A 19,803-nucleotide genomic window follows, 5' to 3' on the forward strand; every position below is an offset into this window, starting at 1 on the left:
TCACAACAGTCTTATAAGTTACTCATGCAAAAATAAATTATGGGTCACTATGATAACTTAATCTTACAAGCCACTATGGGAATTTAAATGCTTGGGCCCTACTTGTGGTATTTAACTTTTTTAAACCTCTCTGTCTACAGCATCGCAGAAAATAATTTATATCTTTTTAAATATTTTTCCTAAAATTTTCAAAAAATTGAGCTTATGTTAAATTGCATATTCTATTTAGTTAAAATTTTACGTTTGTTATATTTTATTTTTTCACAACTTTATTCAACTTAATGTTTCGAACCTCCATTCTAAAAGTTCAGTTTTGTGTGATATAATTTGAAACAATCCTCTTAACATAGGCCTGCATTGCAGTCGGGGCACCCGTACCCTGCATCCCTCCATTTACCTCGTGCGGAGTACACCTGACATCTTCTTTGAGGCCTTGACTTCTTCCCGATCGGCAGTTTCTTTTCAACGAAGTGCCTCTTGACCAAGCTTCCTCACTTGAGCTTGCACTATCAGATACTATGCTCACTTCACTTTCTATGTCCAAATCTTCTACTAAATTATCTATTTCATCTTCACTCAAAAATGCTTAACCCCTCTTGGAATCCATTGGGTGTTATACGCAAAGCTTTTTTACTTCTCTTTCTCAAGAAAGAAAGAATGATGCACGAATAGATCCAGAGAAATTTGATAGGGAGATCATACCAAGCAATAAAGACATGCAGAACCTGAGGACAAAGCATAAATGCAACCAACTCGCTTATCTTGTAAGGACAGACTTATTAGAATTATCTTCCATATAGTGTGCCTTTTCATGCAATCAAAACAGAACGATTAGGAAGACTCATTATCTAAGCGGCCACGGGTAACCATAGATATAAAAAAAATTTGATTGCGCTGAAGAAAAAAATTTGAAACCGAGAGAGCTGAGAAGTATCCGGCGTATCCTGTGTCCGCAAATGAGGCCGGCCGACTGCTACATACCATGTACTGAAAAGTGCACAGAGAGGTTAATAAAAAAATAGTTTCTTACACAAATGACTGACATAAAATGGACAGACCAGGCCTGGAAATAAAAAAGTGTTGAGGAGAGAGAGAGAGAAGATGGCTGAAAACAATCAAAAAAAGAAACTGGTTTGGATAGATTCTACGAAAGGACTGCTTCATGGATCTATGAAAGGACACCATGGATCACGGATGAGATGATTACAAAGATAAATGAGAGAAGAAAATGGAAGAATGTAAACACAACTAGACAAAAGGAATAACAAAGAGTTGAATAATAAATTGAGATGGGCAACAAATAAAGCAAAAGAAGCATAGTGGAAGATTCAGTTCGAGGATATGGAAAGTTTGCAGAGGAAGGGTGAATTTGGTGTGCTATACAGTAAGATTAAATGACAATCAGGTAGTAAGAAGGGAAGATCTGTGCTGACAGCTAGAGAGAAGTTGGGTAAGATAATAGGTGACACAGAAAAGATCCAAGAGAGATGGAAGGAGTATATAGAAGAACTGTATAGTAGAGAACTTAGACCAACAAAGTTAGACATGGAAAAGGAACAAGACGTAGAGGAAGATAGCTTAGGTCCAGGCATACTCGACGAGGAGATAGAAAGGGCATTAAGGGAGGTGAAACTAAATAAGTCTGTGGGGGTGGATAACATTCATGCGGAACTACTAAAAGGTTTAGGAAATGTGGGAGGAAGAGGCTTTGTGGGCCGATTCGCAGTATCTATGAGGAGGGAATCTAGCCGGAAGACTTCGTGAGATCAGTTTTAGTACCTATTCCAAAAGGGGGCTACATCATGTGAGGACTACAGAAAAAAAAGTTTGATATCCCATGCAGATTAAGTCGGTCTTAGGATCATCAACAAAAGGAGTAAGGCAAATGATTACTTAGGGGATTATCAGTTTGGGTTTAGGAAGGTAAGAGGTACGCGTGATGCCATTGCAGTAATGAGATGACTAATTGAGGGGAATAAAGAATACAATCAGGACGCATTTGCCTAATTTGTAGATTTGGAAAAGGCATTTGATAGAGTGAATTGCAAAAACTAATGAGTATATGGGAATAGATTGGAGGGACAAGAGGCTAATCCGCAACCTGTACCTATCTCAGACTGCCCAGGTGTGAGTGGGGAACAGAGTCCGGATGGGCAATGTAAGGAAGAGGACGGCAGGGTTGCAGACTATCACCGGTGCTGTTCAATGTATATGTGGAGGAAAAGATTAAATAGGCATGGTAAGAACTGGAGGTAGGCATGAAAGTTGGAGGGGAGTTTGTAAAATCAGTTAGGTTTGCTGATGACCAAGCTTTGGTTTGTCAGCCAGCCAAGGGTTTGCAAGCGTGAATTGGGAATTTAGTGCAATAGAAATGGGATATGAGAATCAATATAAATAAATAAAGCTTATGTGATTTTCCAGAAAGACAAAGGCTAAGGTTAACATTAAAATTGGGGAGCAAACAATAGAGCTGGTAGAACAGTTTACGTATCTCGGTAGTGTTTTGGACCAACACGGTCAAAGTAGTGGGGACGTAAGGAGAAGAATTGCGCTAGGCAAAGAGGCTTTCACAAGGAGGAGGGAGTTGATGACAGGGACGTTGAGTAAGGACGTTAAGAAAAGACTCGTAAAAACTTTGATATGGAGCGTAACTATGTACGGTGCGGAAACGTGGTCATTGAAGCAGGAGGATAGACGAAGATTGGAGGCTTTGAAATGTGGGTGTGGAGAAGAATGGAGAAGGTGAAATGGACCAAAAGGAAAACAAATAAGCAAGTGCTAGGTATAGTGGGCAAGGAGAGGGGTTTGTTGGGAGAAATCCTATGGAGGCAGGAAAAATGGATGAAGGGAATATTGATCAGCAGTGGGATGTTGTAGACTTTGATGGAGGGGAGAATGTTAAGTAAGCAATGAAGGGGCAGGCATAGGGTAGGAATGTTGGACGGAATGAAGGGAGGAAGGAAGTACACAGAGATGAAAAGGGACTTGTTGTAGAGTACATGGGGATCGAGATGTTGCAGTGGCTATCGTACTGTCTTCCCACCCAAAGGGTCCTGGTTCAAATCCTGGCGGTGTTGAATATTTTTCAGAGGTATCTTGATCCCTACTTGAGGTGCTTTGTGGAGGGCACTTTGAGTGAGTACACCATCTGTCGGATGGGACATTAAGCTGCGGACCCCTTGGTGCCTTTCATAAAGAATAGGCTAATGCTGACGCCGGGCTTCTCTCCACCCTTCATCCTTTCCTGTCCATCCCTTATGGTGCAAAAGACCTCAGCTGTTGGTTGCCTCCCCTAAATACTACTTGTAGAGTATGTTGCTAGTTGGTAGGGATTTTGCTAAGTGGTAGATTATTTACTTAATATTACTTCATAATACCTGCTTAATTCCCATAAACATAAGTATACTATATGAACCTCCTTTTCCAGCTCTCTTTTAGAATACTCAAACCTCATTGACGATAACATCATTCTATTGCACTAGGTATCTGGGATAACCTGGGCATTTTTTCCTTGCTGCTCATGACCCATTTCTTCCAGAATTTTATGTGATGATGACTGGTCAGTGAAATAATTTTGTCTGGTGATTTGTGTGGACCATCTTCACTTTTTCTGGTCATAATGCCCACCCTATTAAGCTGGGTCCCATAGTTCTCATCTTATTTTCTCATTATTTGGTCCATCATGATTATTATCATTATAGTGGTCTACTCTTTAATTTAGATTTTCTATGAGCACTGTCAGTACTCTATCTCTACACCATGCATAACAAAACAACATAACACCCAACAAAATTGGTTCCGGGGGTTTCAGTTGGGTACGGTAGCTAGTGTCCCGGCTTTCCTCTCAGAAGGCTCAGGTTCAAATCACATTGTTGGTATAATAATTCTCATTATTTTTTAGGTTATTTTAATTTAGGTTATCGCAATCCCTATGGAGCTACAAGTATGTGAAGAAGATTCCCAGTAGGACACTCTTCATTGTATAGGACGTCAAGTGGTTTGACCCTTAGTACCTTTCATTGAGAGTAGACTAGCACTGGGTTTCTGTCTTCTCCTATTCTCCTAATAAAGTTTGTCTTCCTGAATCATGGGCCCATTTCGGTATGCTGCTGTAAACACTCCATATCCTCACACCATTCTTCCCATCATGCTACTGTAGCTCTATTACATTCTTGTATCTGTTTATTAAATCTTTGTACTTTTTTCTGCCTTATTTTGTGTTTATATTCTTTCATTCCTTCTTTTATCCATCCACTCAGCAATGGCTTCTTAACCCTTTTTCTATAAACCATTCCTGTTCTTTCACTTGCTCATTTCTTTATTTATGGAGATATTCCGATATTTATTCTACAATAGCTGTCTGTCCCCACATCCTACCTCTTAATTTTTCAACTGCCACCTCCCCCCGCTAATTGTTCTCCATTTTATTTTCTTATAACCTTTTCCTGCTAAATTTAACCCTGTATTTCATGAGTACTGAAAAACTATTTTTGTCCGTATTTGCCCCCAGGAAACTATAGGAGTAATCACACTATTCGTGAATCTATGAGTAACTGTTATATAATCTAACTGATATCCCCAAATTGGCTCTGCTACAAACTATTCCATTGTTATCACTCAATCCCTGCTATGTTTCCATTTCAACTTGCACAGGCCAAACTTTTACATATTTCCTCTATGCTTCTTTCATATGATGTTTTCCTCCTTGTCTGTCCTCAGCATCATCCTATCATTCCAAATCTATTTTCATGGTGGTCTTCCTGTTGTCTTCTTTTCTTCTGGCATTTGAATGGCTGTGCAAGGATTTTGTGTGATGATGGCTGCAGAAGCCTTTTTTCCACCTCTGCTAGGCTCAACACTTGGCTCAATGAGCCAACACTCATTTATATACTTGGCTCCACCATATTCCCTTGGGATAAATAATTGAGTTGATTTCCCAATTACTTCTTCAATATTAATATTGATGTGACATTCAATCTACCCTTCATCTGGCTTCTACTTTACCTAAATTAGTCGTTTGAAAGAAGGGACTAGATCGTCTCAATCTCGCCCCAAGACATATTATTATTAATGGACTTATCTGGCATGAGTGAACCAACTAGGAGCAAATGATTGATTAAAAACTGTTGACTCATAACGTTATGAAGCAGGCAAATTCTTCTTCATGATTGTCATGCTCTCATTTTGCATTCAATCAAGGAAGAATATCCTCGCATAGAGATGATCGTAAGGGTCTTCCTGCCCTCATTCTTGAGCCCAAAACCCATCCCTTAGGGTTGGTGTAAACATTCATTCCATTTGTGCCATCCATATTTTTGGAAAAAAGTGTCTAGTAGAGCTGGAAAGAGAATACTCATAAACATCGCTTTCCATATTTTCTCAGTTAATGCACCTTTTAACATGACATCATAACCTTAACCGGCTGCTTCTCCGAGTTTAAGCACCTTCGGCAAAGAAAGATGCATTATATCAACAAATTTCAATTATATGGCTTCTAGCCTTCTAAGTATTTAGGGAAATCGCGGCTAAAACGACCTCCTCCAGAAACAAAAGCATCGCTCTTTGTTTTAGTACTAGAGACTCGATACTACGAATTTTTATGTTGTGAATTTTGAACGTTTCATTAAAATTTGTATTCGTCAGAGAAAATAACTCAAATCTAAGAAGGTATATTTTGAATAAGGATTACTGCCGGGAAACTTGACAATAGGAAGTCCAGGTGATTGCAGAAAAATGTCAAAAATTACTTAAGTGACACGTTTGTGGTGCTGATATAATCAAAGTGTAATACGCTTCTGCTCTTATGTATGGGAACGGCTTTTTACAAGTAAGTAACGGGCAAAACGTAAGCTCGGAACATAAAATTTTGAATGGCGAATTTCATTTACGAGGTAGACGAACTGTTAAGACTAAAACTAGTTTTTACGGTAATTAGTAATACAAGGTCGTTCAAGTGGATCAATTATGGGTTTTAAAAGGATTGCTGCATCAAATAGTCCTACATTTAAACCGCCAAATTCAGTAGTTCTCCCTACCCCTAGATGACGCTATTTTCTAACTTTTTAAGTTCAAGTCAGAAGTCACGTGACCCACGCTAACCGCCATCTTCCCTAGAGTTACAAACACAAGTCGCCGGGAGTCGGGTCAGGAGCGTGGTCCTCCTAGTTCTCTGTGCACGTATAACGCAAAATGTCGGAAAATAAGTCGGAAGTGAAAAAGGATGTTACCATGGAGGTGACGCCAAAGGTAAGAATTGAGTATTTTCTGTATATAATGTGCAAAATCCAAACCATGCTTGGTCAACGTGATACGTGCGAAATAAGAGATACGCACCCATTTGTTGACAACAGTTTCCGTTGAAGTGAAGTATTCTGAGATTTACAGTTTATCTCTAATGGACAATCAATAAGTGTCGAATTTGATGAGTAATTAATTTATGCGCAGTTTGTGGAGTTGTACTTGTGATTTATGTTTGAAAAGTGGCGATTTAGCCCTCAATGGCGTTCTGGGTCCGTTTGGTACATCGATAACCACCTAGCGGGGGTGTGTGCAACTACGGAAGACGCGCCAAGTTGAAGAAATGCATTTTTTTCCTTTTGTTTGCAAAATACGGGATATCTTTCAGCTTCTGTTGTTTATATACCTAATGCTGTGATTTGTTTCGTTATTTTCAATAAAGTTTGATTTTCAGGAGCCGGCGGAAACACTAAATAATCAAGAATCAAAGACTCCAGTAAAAGGGGACACAGTTAATCAGGTAATTAACCGGCATTTAATCACCAAATCGCCTGTGAAGTACCGGAAACGCGTTATCTAATCAAGTATTTTATATTTCACAGGAAGAAGAGAAACAAGAAGATGGGAAAAGGAATCGTAGAGCGTCTACGAAAAGAGTATCGACTATACTCAGAATTCAAGAAAGTGAAGGAATTTTAAAGGTCAGTTAACATTATGGACCCTGATAACTTAGTGATTGCGATATTTCTGTGGTAGAGTATTTGATTACAAGTTTCATAAAGTGTGTGTTCAATATGCTGTAAACATTTCTATATTTAGGACGACGGTGAAATGGAGGGCCGAAGAAGAACTAGGTCTTCGACGCGGGGAGTGCCTCCAACACCTCCACCTGTTAAAAGAGAGCGTAGGTCAGCTGCTTCAAGTGGAACAACAGGAGCTGGTGGTAGAGGTTAGTAAACCAATTTAATTTTCCTCAGTTAATCGCCACCAAAATATTATCAAGTTCTAGAATTAAATCTTTGTTGCGATCATGTATGTGGTTGGAGGATATGAGTGTGAAGTGGAGTCATTTAATGGAAGCATATTTTTGTAGGTTTTTAATTTGTCGCTCGAAGTCAATGTTTTTGTTGGTAAAATTTGAATACATCCAGGGTGTGTTTTGTAATGTTTTTAATTATTTTGACCTGTATGTACTTGGATGATTTGATTAAATTATCATCATATAATTATGATAAGGTAACCAGTTTTATTTATTCAACTGGGTGCCACTCTGAAGTCCTTATTGCATCTGGCAAGAAACAATTTGTCACTGTATTATTTCATAATTATTCATATTCATAAAGTTGATAGAACAGAATATTTATAGTATCAGCTACCTAGTGGTTGAATCAACCATTTTTATAGTTTTAGTGGAATGTCAGAACGGTGATGCAGTTATTAATTTTTAAGTTAGCCAATGATTAGCCATCTTTTTGCAGTGTAAACATTTTGTTTGTTCAGTTAATGGCTGATGTGCACACTAACATGCACTCTCGGGCTAAATATGGGATATAAATTGTTTCCAACTACTGTGGTGCTAATGGCTCATTAGCTTTAGGTAAATCCTAAGTTTCAAGAGTGGATCTAATGCAAGTTGTCTTAAGCTGTATGCTGAAACTGAAAAGAAAAGTGGACTGTCTCCTGTGTTGATTAGACTAAATTTGGATCTGAATTTTTTTGTTTTCAGTAAATGTAGCCCATATTCCTTAGACCATTCAAATATTTTTTAGCATTTCGAAAGAAAATTAGGTGAATTGTTTTATTAGGGTTTGACTAGACTTAATTAATAATAGTAATTACTATTGCCTATTAATTCCTTATATTATTTAAATTTTGATGTGGTAGGAGGCTCGAGGAGAGGACGGCCGAAGAAGGATGCTGCCAAAAATGAAGATGGTGCCGGAGAGGATGGTATCAACGAGAATAAGGAAAGTGGTGGAGGCACTGAAGAAGAGGAGGGTGGAGAGGATGATGTTGGGAAGAAAGAAGAGAAGAAGGAGGAGGACAAAATGGAAGTGGACAAGGATGCAGACTCAGCGGAGGCATCCACACCTAAGGAGGGGAATGATCATAAAGTGGAGGAAAAGAAAATAGAGGACAACTCATTGGAGGTAGTATAAGGACTTATTACTTTTTTTTGCACGATCAGGTGCTTTGATTTTTATTCTTAATTGTAAGCAATTTCTGTATAACCCATTTGGTGCTAATTGACTGAAGCTGAATGAATTAATGTATTTTTGTAGATGTGTGTTTAACCTGACGCTAATTTTTAAGAGCAGCTTCAACCCAAAAATAACTCTTTATTTTTCATTAAAAAAAGAAGTTATAGCACTAGAAACAACCAAGATATTGTATGCTCTCGACTTTAGTAATTTCATTTCAAATTAATTATAAGGGGTTGTAGAACTAAAACAAAAATCAGTGAATCAGGAAAACTTAATTTCATTATGAGCAATCCTTCAAAGTCTCTGGATATATATAAAGAAAACTATGATTTTGAGGAATGCAATTAGGGCTCTTGGTTAAATTCTGCATATTGTTGTCTCTTTATTTCATGTGGTTTATTAATTTTATTACTGTTGTTGAGTGCCCATATGTTTTTAGTTTGAGATCGTGACTTAGTGAATTGTGTGATACAGGCTAACCTGTTTAGTTTTAAATCATGCCACTGGATAGTTGGAGTAATGTGGTGACGTTAATATATCATATTTATAATAATATCAAATATACATAAGTGTATTTAACCCTTATCACTAGAGATTTTTTATATTATACGTTGTAATTAAATATTGGTAATCTTCCTTTTTGCTTGTCCATTATAGCATAATGTTTGTGAAAAATGGACCAAATTTTGTCTTCTGAGATGTAGAAAATAAATAGCCTATTTGGTTGAGCCAGGAGCAATATTGGAGATCATGTTTCCATTGAAGTATAAAAAGACTTCAGCACTGACAGCATCCTATACTGGTTCACTCTTACAGTACTCATAGTAAGTTTCATGGCATCCTGTCAGTGATGTTACAACTTAATGATTTTCTCTTAGCTTGGCAATATGATTCCACTAGTTAAAAGTGTGATAATGGCAGTAGTTTAACTTTAAAAACTTAAATAGTACTGTATAGTGGGTGTGGTAGTCCAGGGGTATAGCGGGATACCATATGGCCTGGGTTCAATTCCTGGGCCCTGAGGGCACACCCCTTTGGCTTCACCCAGGCAGTGTGATTTTTGGGTGCCAGAACTTGGTGGAAAATCATAGGTGGCACAGGGAAAAGATTTGGCACTCCTCCCCTTGTGAATATCATATGCCGTTGGGCTTTCTATTGGGGAGCCCGACACCTGACAGACTGACATCCGTCAAACTAAGTTGTGAGTTGAAACTCTCAAGGGGTTTTTTACTGTATAGCGAAGGGTAAAAACGTGGTTCTGATTCTGTTAAATATCAGGGTGATTGCTCCTGTAATAATCAATTGTGAAGAATCTGTTGGGAAAAAGTTCGAATGGCTCAATTTGTTCAGAAGTTAAGGAGACAATTGATTAATGGGCCTGTTTTTATAAGCCAAGATTAATTAGTTTTTCAGGATTAGATTTTAGGAGTCTAAATTTTCCATTTAAAGTAGCATCCTTTTCCATGTTAGGTCAGTTCATGTTTGCAGGATTTGGTTGAACAGTTAAGAACTGAAGAATATTAAAACTATCATGTGATAGATTTCAATTATACCACCAGTGATGCACGAAGTAATGAGGAATTGTCCCCAAAAAATACCTGACCTGGTTCAAAACACTCAAGGAAAACCTCGTAAATGAAAGGGACTTTTGGCGGGAAAAGTCTGGAATTGGAATAATGCAATGACTGGCCACCTTAATTATACTTTCATGAGAATGCAGAACTTCTGTGCTTACACTGATAAGAGAGTAAATGGGTGTTGAAATTTATAGAATCTTAAAGGGCATTTGTCAGTGTGATTTTGATCAAGGTAACTTATCAAAATGAAAAACATGAAAATATATGTTTACTCTATAACTTCATTGAAAATTTGTTATTAAGATTGAAAGTACCTGTTGAATGATTGCACCATATTGACCTATCAAAGGATATTTCTATTTCTGTGTGAACGATGGATGCCTATTGTCCTGAGTTTTGACATGCAGCGTACTAAACCTGTGCAATTCAACAGGTGAACGAGTTTTCTGTGAAATGTACAAATATTTTTGTTGCCTTGCATAGATATAAAAGGATTAAGATTTTTTTAAGGACTTAGTCAAGTCCCTCACATGTACTATTGAAGTTAATGCTCTATTCAAGGGTCTAAATTTCAAAACCTATTCATCTTATCCTGAAATATCTTGAGACTGAATCAGAACCTTAATGCCAGTAGATAGCTGTAGCATAATGGATCTGAAATGATACTATTCATGTGGTTCATTCTAAACATCCTGAACAATGCTAGGCGTAAGTTATGTGGTGTCGGGGAAGTGATAGCATGTCATATACCTGTAAAGTGTCGTTATATTTATGATGGACAACAGTGGTTACCTGGCCCTGTTGTATGTAGAATGGATAAGTTAACTCTTCCCGTTACTGCGATTGATGTTAATGTGACATATTCATAAGTTGGATTATCATGATCAAAAAATTTTTGACAGGCAGTTATTCAATAAGGATGGTAATTATATAATTCAACGTCCATTGTTTTTTTCTTACTATAGCGGGGTTCTCTTTCTGAGACACATGGACTGAGTTTTTTTATAAACTGCTTCAGATATTGGCCCCTTTGGAATTTTGTTGATTTCTAATATGTTATAAGAGGCATTTAAGACACCTACTATTTCTATACCTTAAGTTGTGTGAATCGATCTGAAACAGGTGTAGCATGATAGTATGAGTGTTTATAGTAAAAGTATTGCAGAATTAAATGGTTTCATGATATCCTTGGGTTAAATTCCACAAATATAAGTATATTAGATATAATGTAGAGGCTCAATAAATCCTACCTTAAGCGCTTAAATAGAGAAATACCTTAATATAGAGAAATACCCTTTATTTTAGAACATTCAAACTAACTCCTTATAATTTACCTCTCCAAGTTATCTTTTTGTCATCATTATGGGTGGTGATCAACAACTTGAGGTCACGTCAGGGGACGTGTTGAGAGAAATCCAAGCTTTTATGCATTCATTAGCATTAACACGCTCATAATGAAAGATTCAAGTCTTAAATTTACTGACCCATATAGTAGGTGGCTTACTCCTTGAAGTCCTCTCCACACGGCGGTCAAGTCAAGATCAGGTTCCACTTATATCACCAGTACATAAACCTTGACCTGCCCTTGGTGTGGGAAACCAGTACACTAGCCCCCTCTGTTTTCTCGTCCTTTACTAATCATCCTGTTTCCCTTATGAGACATGAAAAATGTTCAAGTGTGCCTGATGGGATGATTTCTTTGACGTTTTGTATGGAAAATATGTCTGTGGTGTGTTCTTCTATAACAGCCTTTTAAGTAAAACATTTAGTTTAATCCTATTTATTGGGCCACCTTGTGCTGTAATTCAGGTTCGTTGATGTGGTTATTGTTTTTTGACTAGAAACCAAAATCGGATGTGAAAGAGGAAAAGACCCCAGAAGCTCAACCCATGGCAAACGAAACTTCTCCAAAGAAGGAAGAGGCGTTGAATAAGGAAAAAGAAGATGGAATTGAGGATGAGAAGGATGCTGAACTCAGTAAGGTAGAGGAGGCATCTCATCCACCAGCACCTAAGGTTGATGAGCCTGTTGCCAAGTCTGTTACGACGGACATTGTGTCCAAGACTCTGGCCCCCACAGCAATAGCAGTCACCGAGAACGCGAAGGACGGAGTGTCAGCAGCTGCAGCAGATAAGGTGGCAGCTGTTGTGGCTGATGGAGAAGGCGAAAAGAAGTCTGAGTAAACAGCACTTGCGAGTCCTCGCGTACCTGATTTTTTATATAGTAAGGTTGTCATTACTATTATCATATTGTGCATGGTGTAACTTGGTTGAAATCTTGAACTGAATTTGTGGCAAATGTTGGCACTCGGAAGTTATAACTACTTAAGTGATGTGTAATTATTCTATCAGTGCTGAATGCTTCAGTTCTTCTGAATTTATGACCATGTGCTGTTAACAACATTGTTAATAATGTTAAAAGATACTTGTGTGAGCCATGACTGTCACTCAAAAGACCTCATTTTTTAATCCCAAAGGTCATTAATGTGCATTAATGATGCTTTGATATTTGGCTCTTTAAGCAAGATTGAAGTAATAGGTTTCCCGTAATCTAGATTAAGTAGAAGATTCCTAATTTTTTATTAGCATTGGAGGTGAACCATGTTGTTATAAGCTGAGAAGAATGATGCAAAATACTACTGGCTGCTTGATGACTGAAAAAATTGCCTGGAATTTTTTATTTCACGTAGGACTAACGTAAATAATTTAACATGTTTTCGTACCACCATCAGGTGGACCAACATTTTCCAAAAGGTACATTCTTACAGAGTAAATGTCACAACTGCCATGATTTTAAGATGCTTTTTTTATCAACAGATCCTCGACGACCAAGTCATCAATCCCTTGAGAGCTGTACAGTAAGGGAATGGGAGGAAAAAAGAGATTTTTGAATCAAGTTTGGGTAGGTGTTTGATTACAAGAGACGCACAGAGGGGACTGCTATTACATAGGTTGAGGCATGATGTATCTTTTATGCAAGTTTTATTCTTTTGTTTCCGAACTGTGAAATTTAGAAAGATGTTAGTGTTCTTATTCTTTGAGTATGAGGCACTATTAAGTTAATTTTTCATTCCATTTAGGGAATATAAAGATGTAAACACATATTATTTGGTGTCCTGTTGACAATTTTGTATTTTAATGGGCCACCTTTTTCCAAGATGACTTCCTACCATTTCTGCCTTGTAAATTCATGATTACTTTACATTAATTGCACTTTACAGAGTCACTCTTTCACTCAAGTACAAGACATTCAAGTAGTAAAATAATTTCAATTTTCTATTGCTTGAAACTTGCAGCAGCTTTTCCCCCAAATCAAGTTTGTTTCCACTACTCACTTGTAGACCTGTGCCTCTCCCCTCTCTTTTTCCATCGCATTTCCCACCCGGTACGGTTAAGTGGTTCCTCTTAAGGGGAACCAGTGGAAGTGATTGGTGACTGACGTGATCTCAACACAACTTTGAAGATCTAGTAGTGAGGTGGGGGCCTCGCACCCCATCAGCCATGTGAAAGGAGTCAAGTGTGCACTAGTGCATGTATATGAGTGGGAATCGGGGTCGTTGGGGGTTTCAATAACCAACTTTTTTTTGTCACTTCAAAGCACTGTGTTGTGATTCGTCCAGGTATGTGTGCAAAGTGTGTTTGTTTTTCTCATCTCAGTAGGAAGGGGGAGATAATGGATGGTGATGTAGCGGGATATGTTTTTAGGTGTGTGTCTGTATTGCTGGAGTGGACAGGAGGTTATTGAAGAGCAAAAATGTGTATCATTAGGCCTGTTTGTTGGCTGTAATGAATAATAGAAAGTACATCTTCTGAAAGAGAGTAGAACATGTTAAGCCTGTCTCACCAATTGAAATGCATTTTCAAATCACTTGGAAGTGAACAAGTAATTATATAAAAAAAGCGAAATATAAATACATATATTAAATATATATTAAAAGTACAAGATTTTTATCAATTCATCAATTTTTGTCACCTGTAATTAGCTACATAGTGTTGAAATTTGTAAATCTGTAATTTTTTTTAACCTTCAAGGTTTGACAAACTTATATTTGTGAACTCATAATGCATTCCTTGTTATGATCAGCCTACTCTTTTAAACATCTTTTATTTCCATCTATAAAATTAGATTGGATTACTTGCTAAAATTGTTAGTTCTAATGTAAATCCACGTAAAGTGGTTTTATGATGGTAGCAATTAAAACCCGAGAAGTAACAGTTAAAAAGATGTGTACTACTGTCTTCAATTTAATTGTATATTATTTTGCATAATTCTATGGAATGTGGATGTGATTGGTTTTTGTGCTTGTTTTTTATGTTTCAAGCCAATATGCCCTTCTTGATTGAATTGGTTGGATGCCCTTTCAGTAATGCTTTTTATTATAATTTATGCACTACACTATATCATTGAAGGAGAAATTTCATATTTTTGATAAAACAAGTGAAATTCACTTAGTCGACAAGCACAGATCCAACTGCTACCCCATTGAAATATGTGTATTTGTGGTGTTTTAAATAAAATTACTCCTATGACATAACAGACAGTACTTTGAGCATTTCTGTCAGTCTTCGATGATGGAAGGAGAGATTATGTCAATTCCTCCAGTGCTTGCCCGAGTGAATCAATAGAAGCATAGGTATTATGTCACTTTGGTTAACCAGCAAGTGGACTATGAGATTATCGTAAGATAACTATGTTACCATTAGAAGGGAGGTGGGATGGAGGGAGGGGCTGTACTTGAGTGTATTGAGTGTTTCATTGTAAAAGAGAAAAGCTATGGAAAAAGGGTTGTGAGTCATTCTTTTTATATGGTGTGTGCAATTAATTTCAATCATAACCATGAATTACATGCCAAGAAAATGTATTAAATGTGCTTACACTCCTGTACTGAAAAACTTACCCGTATTTTTAATTTCCCTTAGCGGCAGGAGTATGAGGGGGACAAGGTGCCTCATGTCTTTCTGGCTAAATGTGTTGGGGTTTGGAAATGTCGAAAATTGGGATCTTGTGAACAATTGGTGCATGTTATGGTTCATTTTTATTGACCACACGAGGCATTTTTCTGTACTAATATTGGAAACATTGGCTGTGTTGGCTCAGATGTATGTCAACCCCAAGACTTTCTAATCTCAAAAGACTTTTTAATCTCAAATTTTAATAATAATTTCAACCAGTATATCTACTAATAGAAGTTTGATTTTGATGACATTTTGGTATGAAAGTTTGTAATTGTTATAGTTACTGCTTCATGTAAATGCTATAATTTTTCTATAGTTAATATTAATTAATCTAAATGGCATCAGTTCATGCTCATAATTAGCTGTAGGCAACATTTGTTGTGGGTAGTAAAACCTGTTGTGAGTAGTATTGCGTCATTGTCATGTTTGAAGATGCATTAGATCTTTGAACCTTCCAATTATGGGCTGATTATGTGGCAAATGTTCGTGTAAATTGTAAAAACAATAGTCAAGAATATTGAGAAGAGAAGGGGATGTGACAACTGCCTCATTAACACAGTGAATAAAATTGTTATCAGTAGTTAACTATTTTTTTAAGTACACAGCCATGCATTTTTGTTTAATAATACATTCCATTAAAGTGAGACCCACTGGTGATTTTTTCAAATGTCCCATTGGGTTGATGTTCAAAGATTTGTAAAAAGATTTAATTGCATTGTCAAGGAAACAGTGACACATTAGTGTACACAAGTGTTACCTTCAGTTGGTATTTTTCGTGTTATAAAAAAATCTTTAGTCAGTGGAATGAAAGTTCTGTTGTGTCTATATGGAAATTTACCAAAAAGATTTATCTCAAGCCAAAATTGTCTGAACACATCAATTTTGTTTAAAATAAAATTCTAGTCGATAACGGCAATAATGGTGACCTTTCAGGTGTAAGATATCAGTCATGGTAGTGTTTATATTTAGACATAGGTGCTGAATTTGTAAGAGATTTTTGTGAGATGTATCCGGTAATACCACACTTTTGTTATATTGTCATTTGTTAAAATCTCTGTAGGGCCCTACTTTTTGTAATTACAGAAATTGTTGGTATTGCGCATCCTTGATCATCATCCTGAAAGTGTCAGTAATATATTTATTAGTCAAAGGAGCAAAATATATGCTTAAGACAGGTTTCACATGATCACTTTTTGCTCCATGCAAATGATAATGTGCTACAGTGACCTATTGGTTCGGCTGCAGTTTTTACTCGAAATACGTAAGAAGGTATCTCTATAGGCTAGGCCCACTAACCACCGGCGTTTGATTCTTCTCAGAGAGTAGTCGATAATGGTGACTAGTGGTTGTTTGCTGTGAAAATGGGAGTTGGCTCATCATTTGAATGGTCATGATTTTAGATACAATATGCAAATTATTTCCTTCTTCCAAACTGCAATTTACAGAATTTGGTAACTAAAAGATTTTCGGGGTTTCATGGGCTCTTGGTTGATAGTTCAGGACTTCTAGAGCATATGGGAACTAGTGTAATAAATTTTGCAGAGGTATTTAAAAAATGATCGAAAGAACGGTCATTATTAGTAATTAATACTTACTGCTAAATTTGTTGGAGGAAATAATGGGGAACTGATAAAGGCCTTGAAACAATTTTCCTAATTATGTAATTTCCCCAATAAAATATAATATAAGAATGCTAGATTGTGGAAGACCCTATCTGGGTGGAAATAGTTAAATTTTTCAATTGCTGGGTATGTTTTGTGTAAAAATTGATTTGACGCAGGTTTATGGTTTGTAATGGTTGATATGGGATAGTGAAAGGCTTCTCAATTTAGCCTGCAGTTGGTGGTTGTATTGGGTAGTTATTTGCTATCAAGGTTGTTAAAATAATTTTAAATTGGTACCATGACGTCTGCGAATGATTGGGTATGTGAAATTCGACAACCGCCAATGTATTTCAAAGTGAGAATGTTTTCCCCAGTATATTTGCGAAATGTCACGATTATGAAAAACCAACGGGGTCTTGAATAAAGGATACTAGGTTTTGAAGATTCGTCTAATGTACAAACTTGTTTGGTTAAAAAGGTACAAATGTGTTTATTTCTTTTTGAAATCGGTGTGGTTGCGAAATTTATTTAATATTTGGCAGCGTAAAGTAATACTGCTCTCGTATTTATTTAGTGTACTCCGATAGATGCCTCGACTGGAAAAATCATTTTCCGAGTATGATTTCTGTATTGAACCATTACCGGGAAAGTATACCGAACTTGCTGTCACCCTACAGTTGAGCGATAGAAAGGTGTAGCAGGTAATTGCCTATTTGTTAGCATCTTGTCGAGGGCGGCCTATTCGAGGAGGTGCTTGCTGACGAGGCCTTATTGCCTCAGCGACTGAGATAGTGCTAATCTGCGTCTTGCGAAAATACAGAGTGGCATCGATTAGGGTGGCTGCACCTCTACCGTACCATGTTAACAATTCAAGATTCAACAAAAATTCATTTTAGTAGCGAAAATGTTCATTCTTAGCTTTTCTTTAATGCTGGCACATATTGACGACTACCTACCATTGGTCAATATACAAATAAGCAAGGAGTGAAAGACGTCGCTCGCTCTTAACCATTCCTTAAATCGTGAAGCAATTTTATTTGCCGACAAGATTTATGGAACGGCCGCTGAAAAGACCGTATCCCTATACTTATAATACATCTTCTACTAAATTATCTTACGCAGTCTTTATGCCTGGGAAATTATGGTCTTTCAGGCCTATTTCCAAATTCTCCTGATTGGGCCTACAGTTACACGACACCGCTGCTTGCATCCGAGCGTTACTCATATATGAACTCACCTGCGTGTTGTTTCGTCAAGTCTTGTATTACGAAATGACACTCCGTATTAACAAAAGTTTTCTTTTTAGTGAAATTATTAGAGGGGTCACTTTCGCTCATATCGCTGCCACCTTGAATAATGAAAAGTATGAAAATCCTTTTGAATAATAGGCTTCATCTACGCAAACAGTCGCCTTCGATTGCTGTTCCGAATGTTTTACTAATAACAAGCAAAAGTGCAGTAAAAGCCATTTGCACGGTCGCAATTTCGTACAGAATAGTAACGATTGCTCCTAGTTCCGTGGTTTATCGGAGGAAATTCTGTTTCTTGAGAGTTAAAAGGAAATGTGTTCTATATACCCACCCTTATTCCTCCATTAGTTTTCCTTGCATCTATCACCCACTCCTGTCCCAAATGACCTCAGCTATGGGTCGCCTCCCCTGAAAACTGCTACTTACACTCGAGCTAGAAACTTAATTTCTACTGTTTATTCCTAAGACTCCTCTGAATAGTTACCGTACAGATACATTTCTCCCAGTGATTCTTGACCTTTCCAAGGCCGTCATTTTAGAACTCGGCAGACTGCGTCGAAAACAATTTTTCCACCTCTTGAATGACGTCATATGTATAGTCTATCTCCGACCCCGCAATATTCACTAAAAAATAATACCCCTACGTAAGAGCAACCATCGGCTAACTAACCTAATATCGGCATACACAATCTTGAACGATCGATCTAATCGTTACGGTTGATTGTTATTATTTAGGTTGATCCATCGGTCCAGAGAGATTTTTTATGGATTTAGTAGCCAACTGGTTCACTTTTAAGTCCAGCCTAACTGCTGATAAAATATTTTAAGGCTGCATTCCGTCCAGCATATATCATATTTTCCTGCCTCCTACGTAACTTTCCTCCTACCCCTTCATTAAAGCCTTAAACATTCCGTTTCCACAAAATGTACCTTGCATTCATTTTTTCTGCCTTTGAATTTTTCTCGATAATCTCGCTATTTCGGGGGGATTTTAGGACGAGGGATTAGAGAATGGAAAATTGAATTGGACGGAAAAAACAAACGAGTAAATTCAAGGAATGGCAGGGGAGGAAAGGTTGTTGGGTGCTCTCTGCTGATTTTCGTGGCTAAACGACCAAAGTTTTCGAACTATTACTTCATACTATTCGTGCAACAAACTATAACTAATAATTTACAAAACTACTCTCATATCTTTTAGTACTTCGTTTTGTATTTTTACGTTTCCCCCTGTCATTAATATCCTCTTTTTTGTTAAAGATAGTACGGATCGGATGATGTTCAAGTCAAATCCCAGGGAAATTTTAAATTGATGTGAAGTGTGTTGCGGCGTAGTAGAAGCAGTCATTAGTCATATATAGGTCATTGGTTATAATTCTGCAAGTTGAAGATTCTGCTTTAGGAGAGCGCGAAAAATAACCTCGAAGTTCCAATTTTTTTCTCCAAAAATTCCGATTCCTACGCGAATTCACCATAATGTATTGCGCGTGTGCTTTCGTGTTACATTTTCCAAAGGAAAATTCCACTGCTGAAGCTACCAAATCTTTTTCTCTACTTGATGAACGAGTTTCGCATCCATTCGACCGTAAGCTTAAAAATAAATCACCGCCATATTTATCTTTACTTGACAATTTACTCACGTCACCTATCATCAACCATCTTCTCATCGGGGATCCGTCTTTCTTTTGACATCCTTACTATTATGCTCATTATCCTCCTAAATAAGTAACATATCCTACCTTATTCAATTTCATTCATGTAAATACATTTAAATACAGCCGCTTGGCTATGTTTTTACCGATAAGGCACTCCGGCGATGCGGATGAAAATAGCTGTTGGGTTAAGGAGGAATCAAACCTTTTCGAGGGCATTGGTACTTACAAAAGTACTGAACAGTTCCCGTTAGTACGCTTAGGTACGTGAGGAGACACATTTATTTCTTAAATACTCACCATATTATAAGGTAGGCTTAAACACTA

General features: G+C 37.3%; 1 protein-coding gene across 3 annotated transcripts; it reads left to right on the forward strand.

The window, feature by feature from the left end:
- Positions 1-6,111: 6,111 nt before the first annotated feature.
- LOC139696175 (neurofilament medium polypeptide-like) lies at positions 6,112-16,017 on the forward strand. 3 transcript variants are annotated; one of them, XM_071594808.1, is made up of 7 exons: positions 6,112-6,246; positions 6,692-6,757; positions 6,840-6,938; positions 7,057-7,186; positions 8,122-8,387; positions 11,860-12,246; positions 12,835-16,014. In XM_071594808.1, exons 1-6 carry the CDS (start codon positions 6,190-6,192, stop codon positions 12,199-12,201), a joined length of 960 nt encoding a protein of 319 aa, XP_071450909.1. In that variant the 5' UTR covers positions 6,112-6,189; the 3' UTR covers positions 12,202-12,246; positions 12,835-16,014. The 3 variants fall into 3 exon arrangements, with proteins under 3 accessions (XP_071450909.1, XP_071450908.1, XP_071450907.1); XM_071594807.1 differs by having other exon boundaries at positions 11,860-12,241; positions 12,835-16,013; XM_071594806.1 differs by having other exon boundaries at positions 11,860-16,017.
- Positions 16,018-19,803: the final 3,786 nt, after the last annotated feature.

The sequence above is a fragment of the Hetaerina americana genome, unplaced genomic scaffold, assembly GCF_022747635.1.
Source record: "Hetaerina americana unplaced genomic scaffold, ioHetAmer1.1.p SCAF_7, whole genome shotgun sequence".
Lineage (NCBI taxonomy): Eukaryota > Metazoa > Arthropoda > Insecta > Odonata > Calopterygidae > Hetaerina > Hetaerina americana.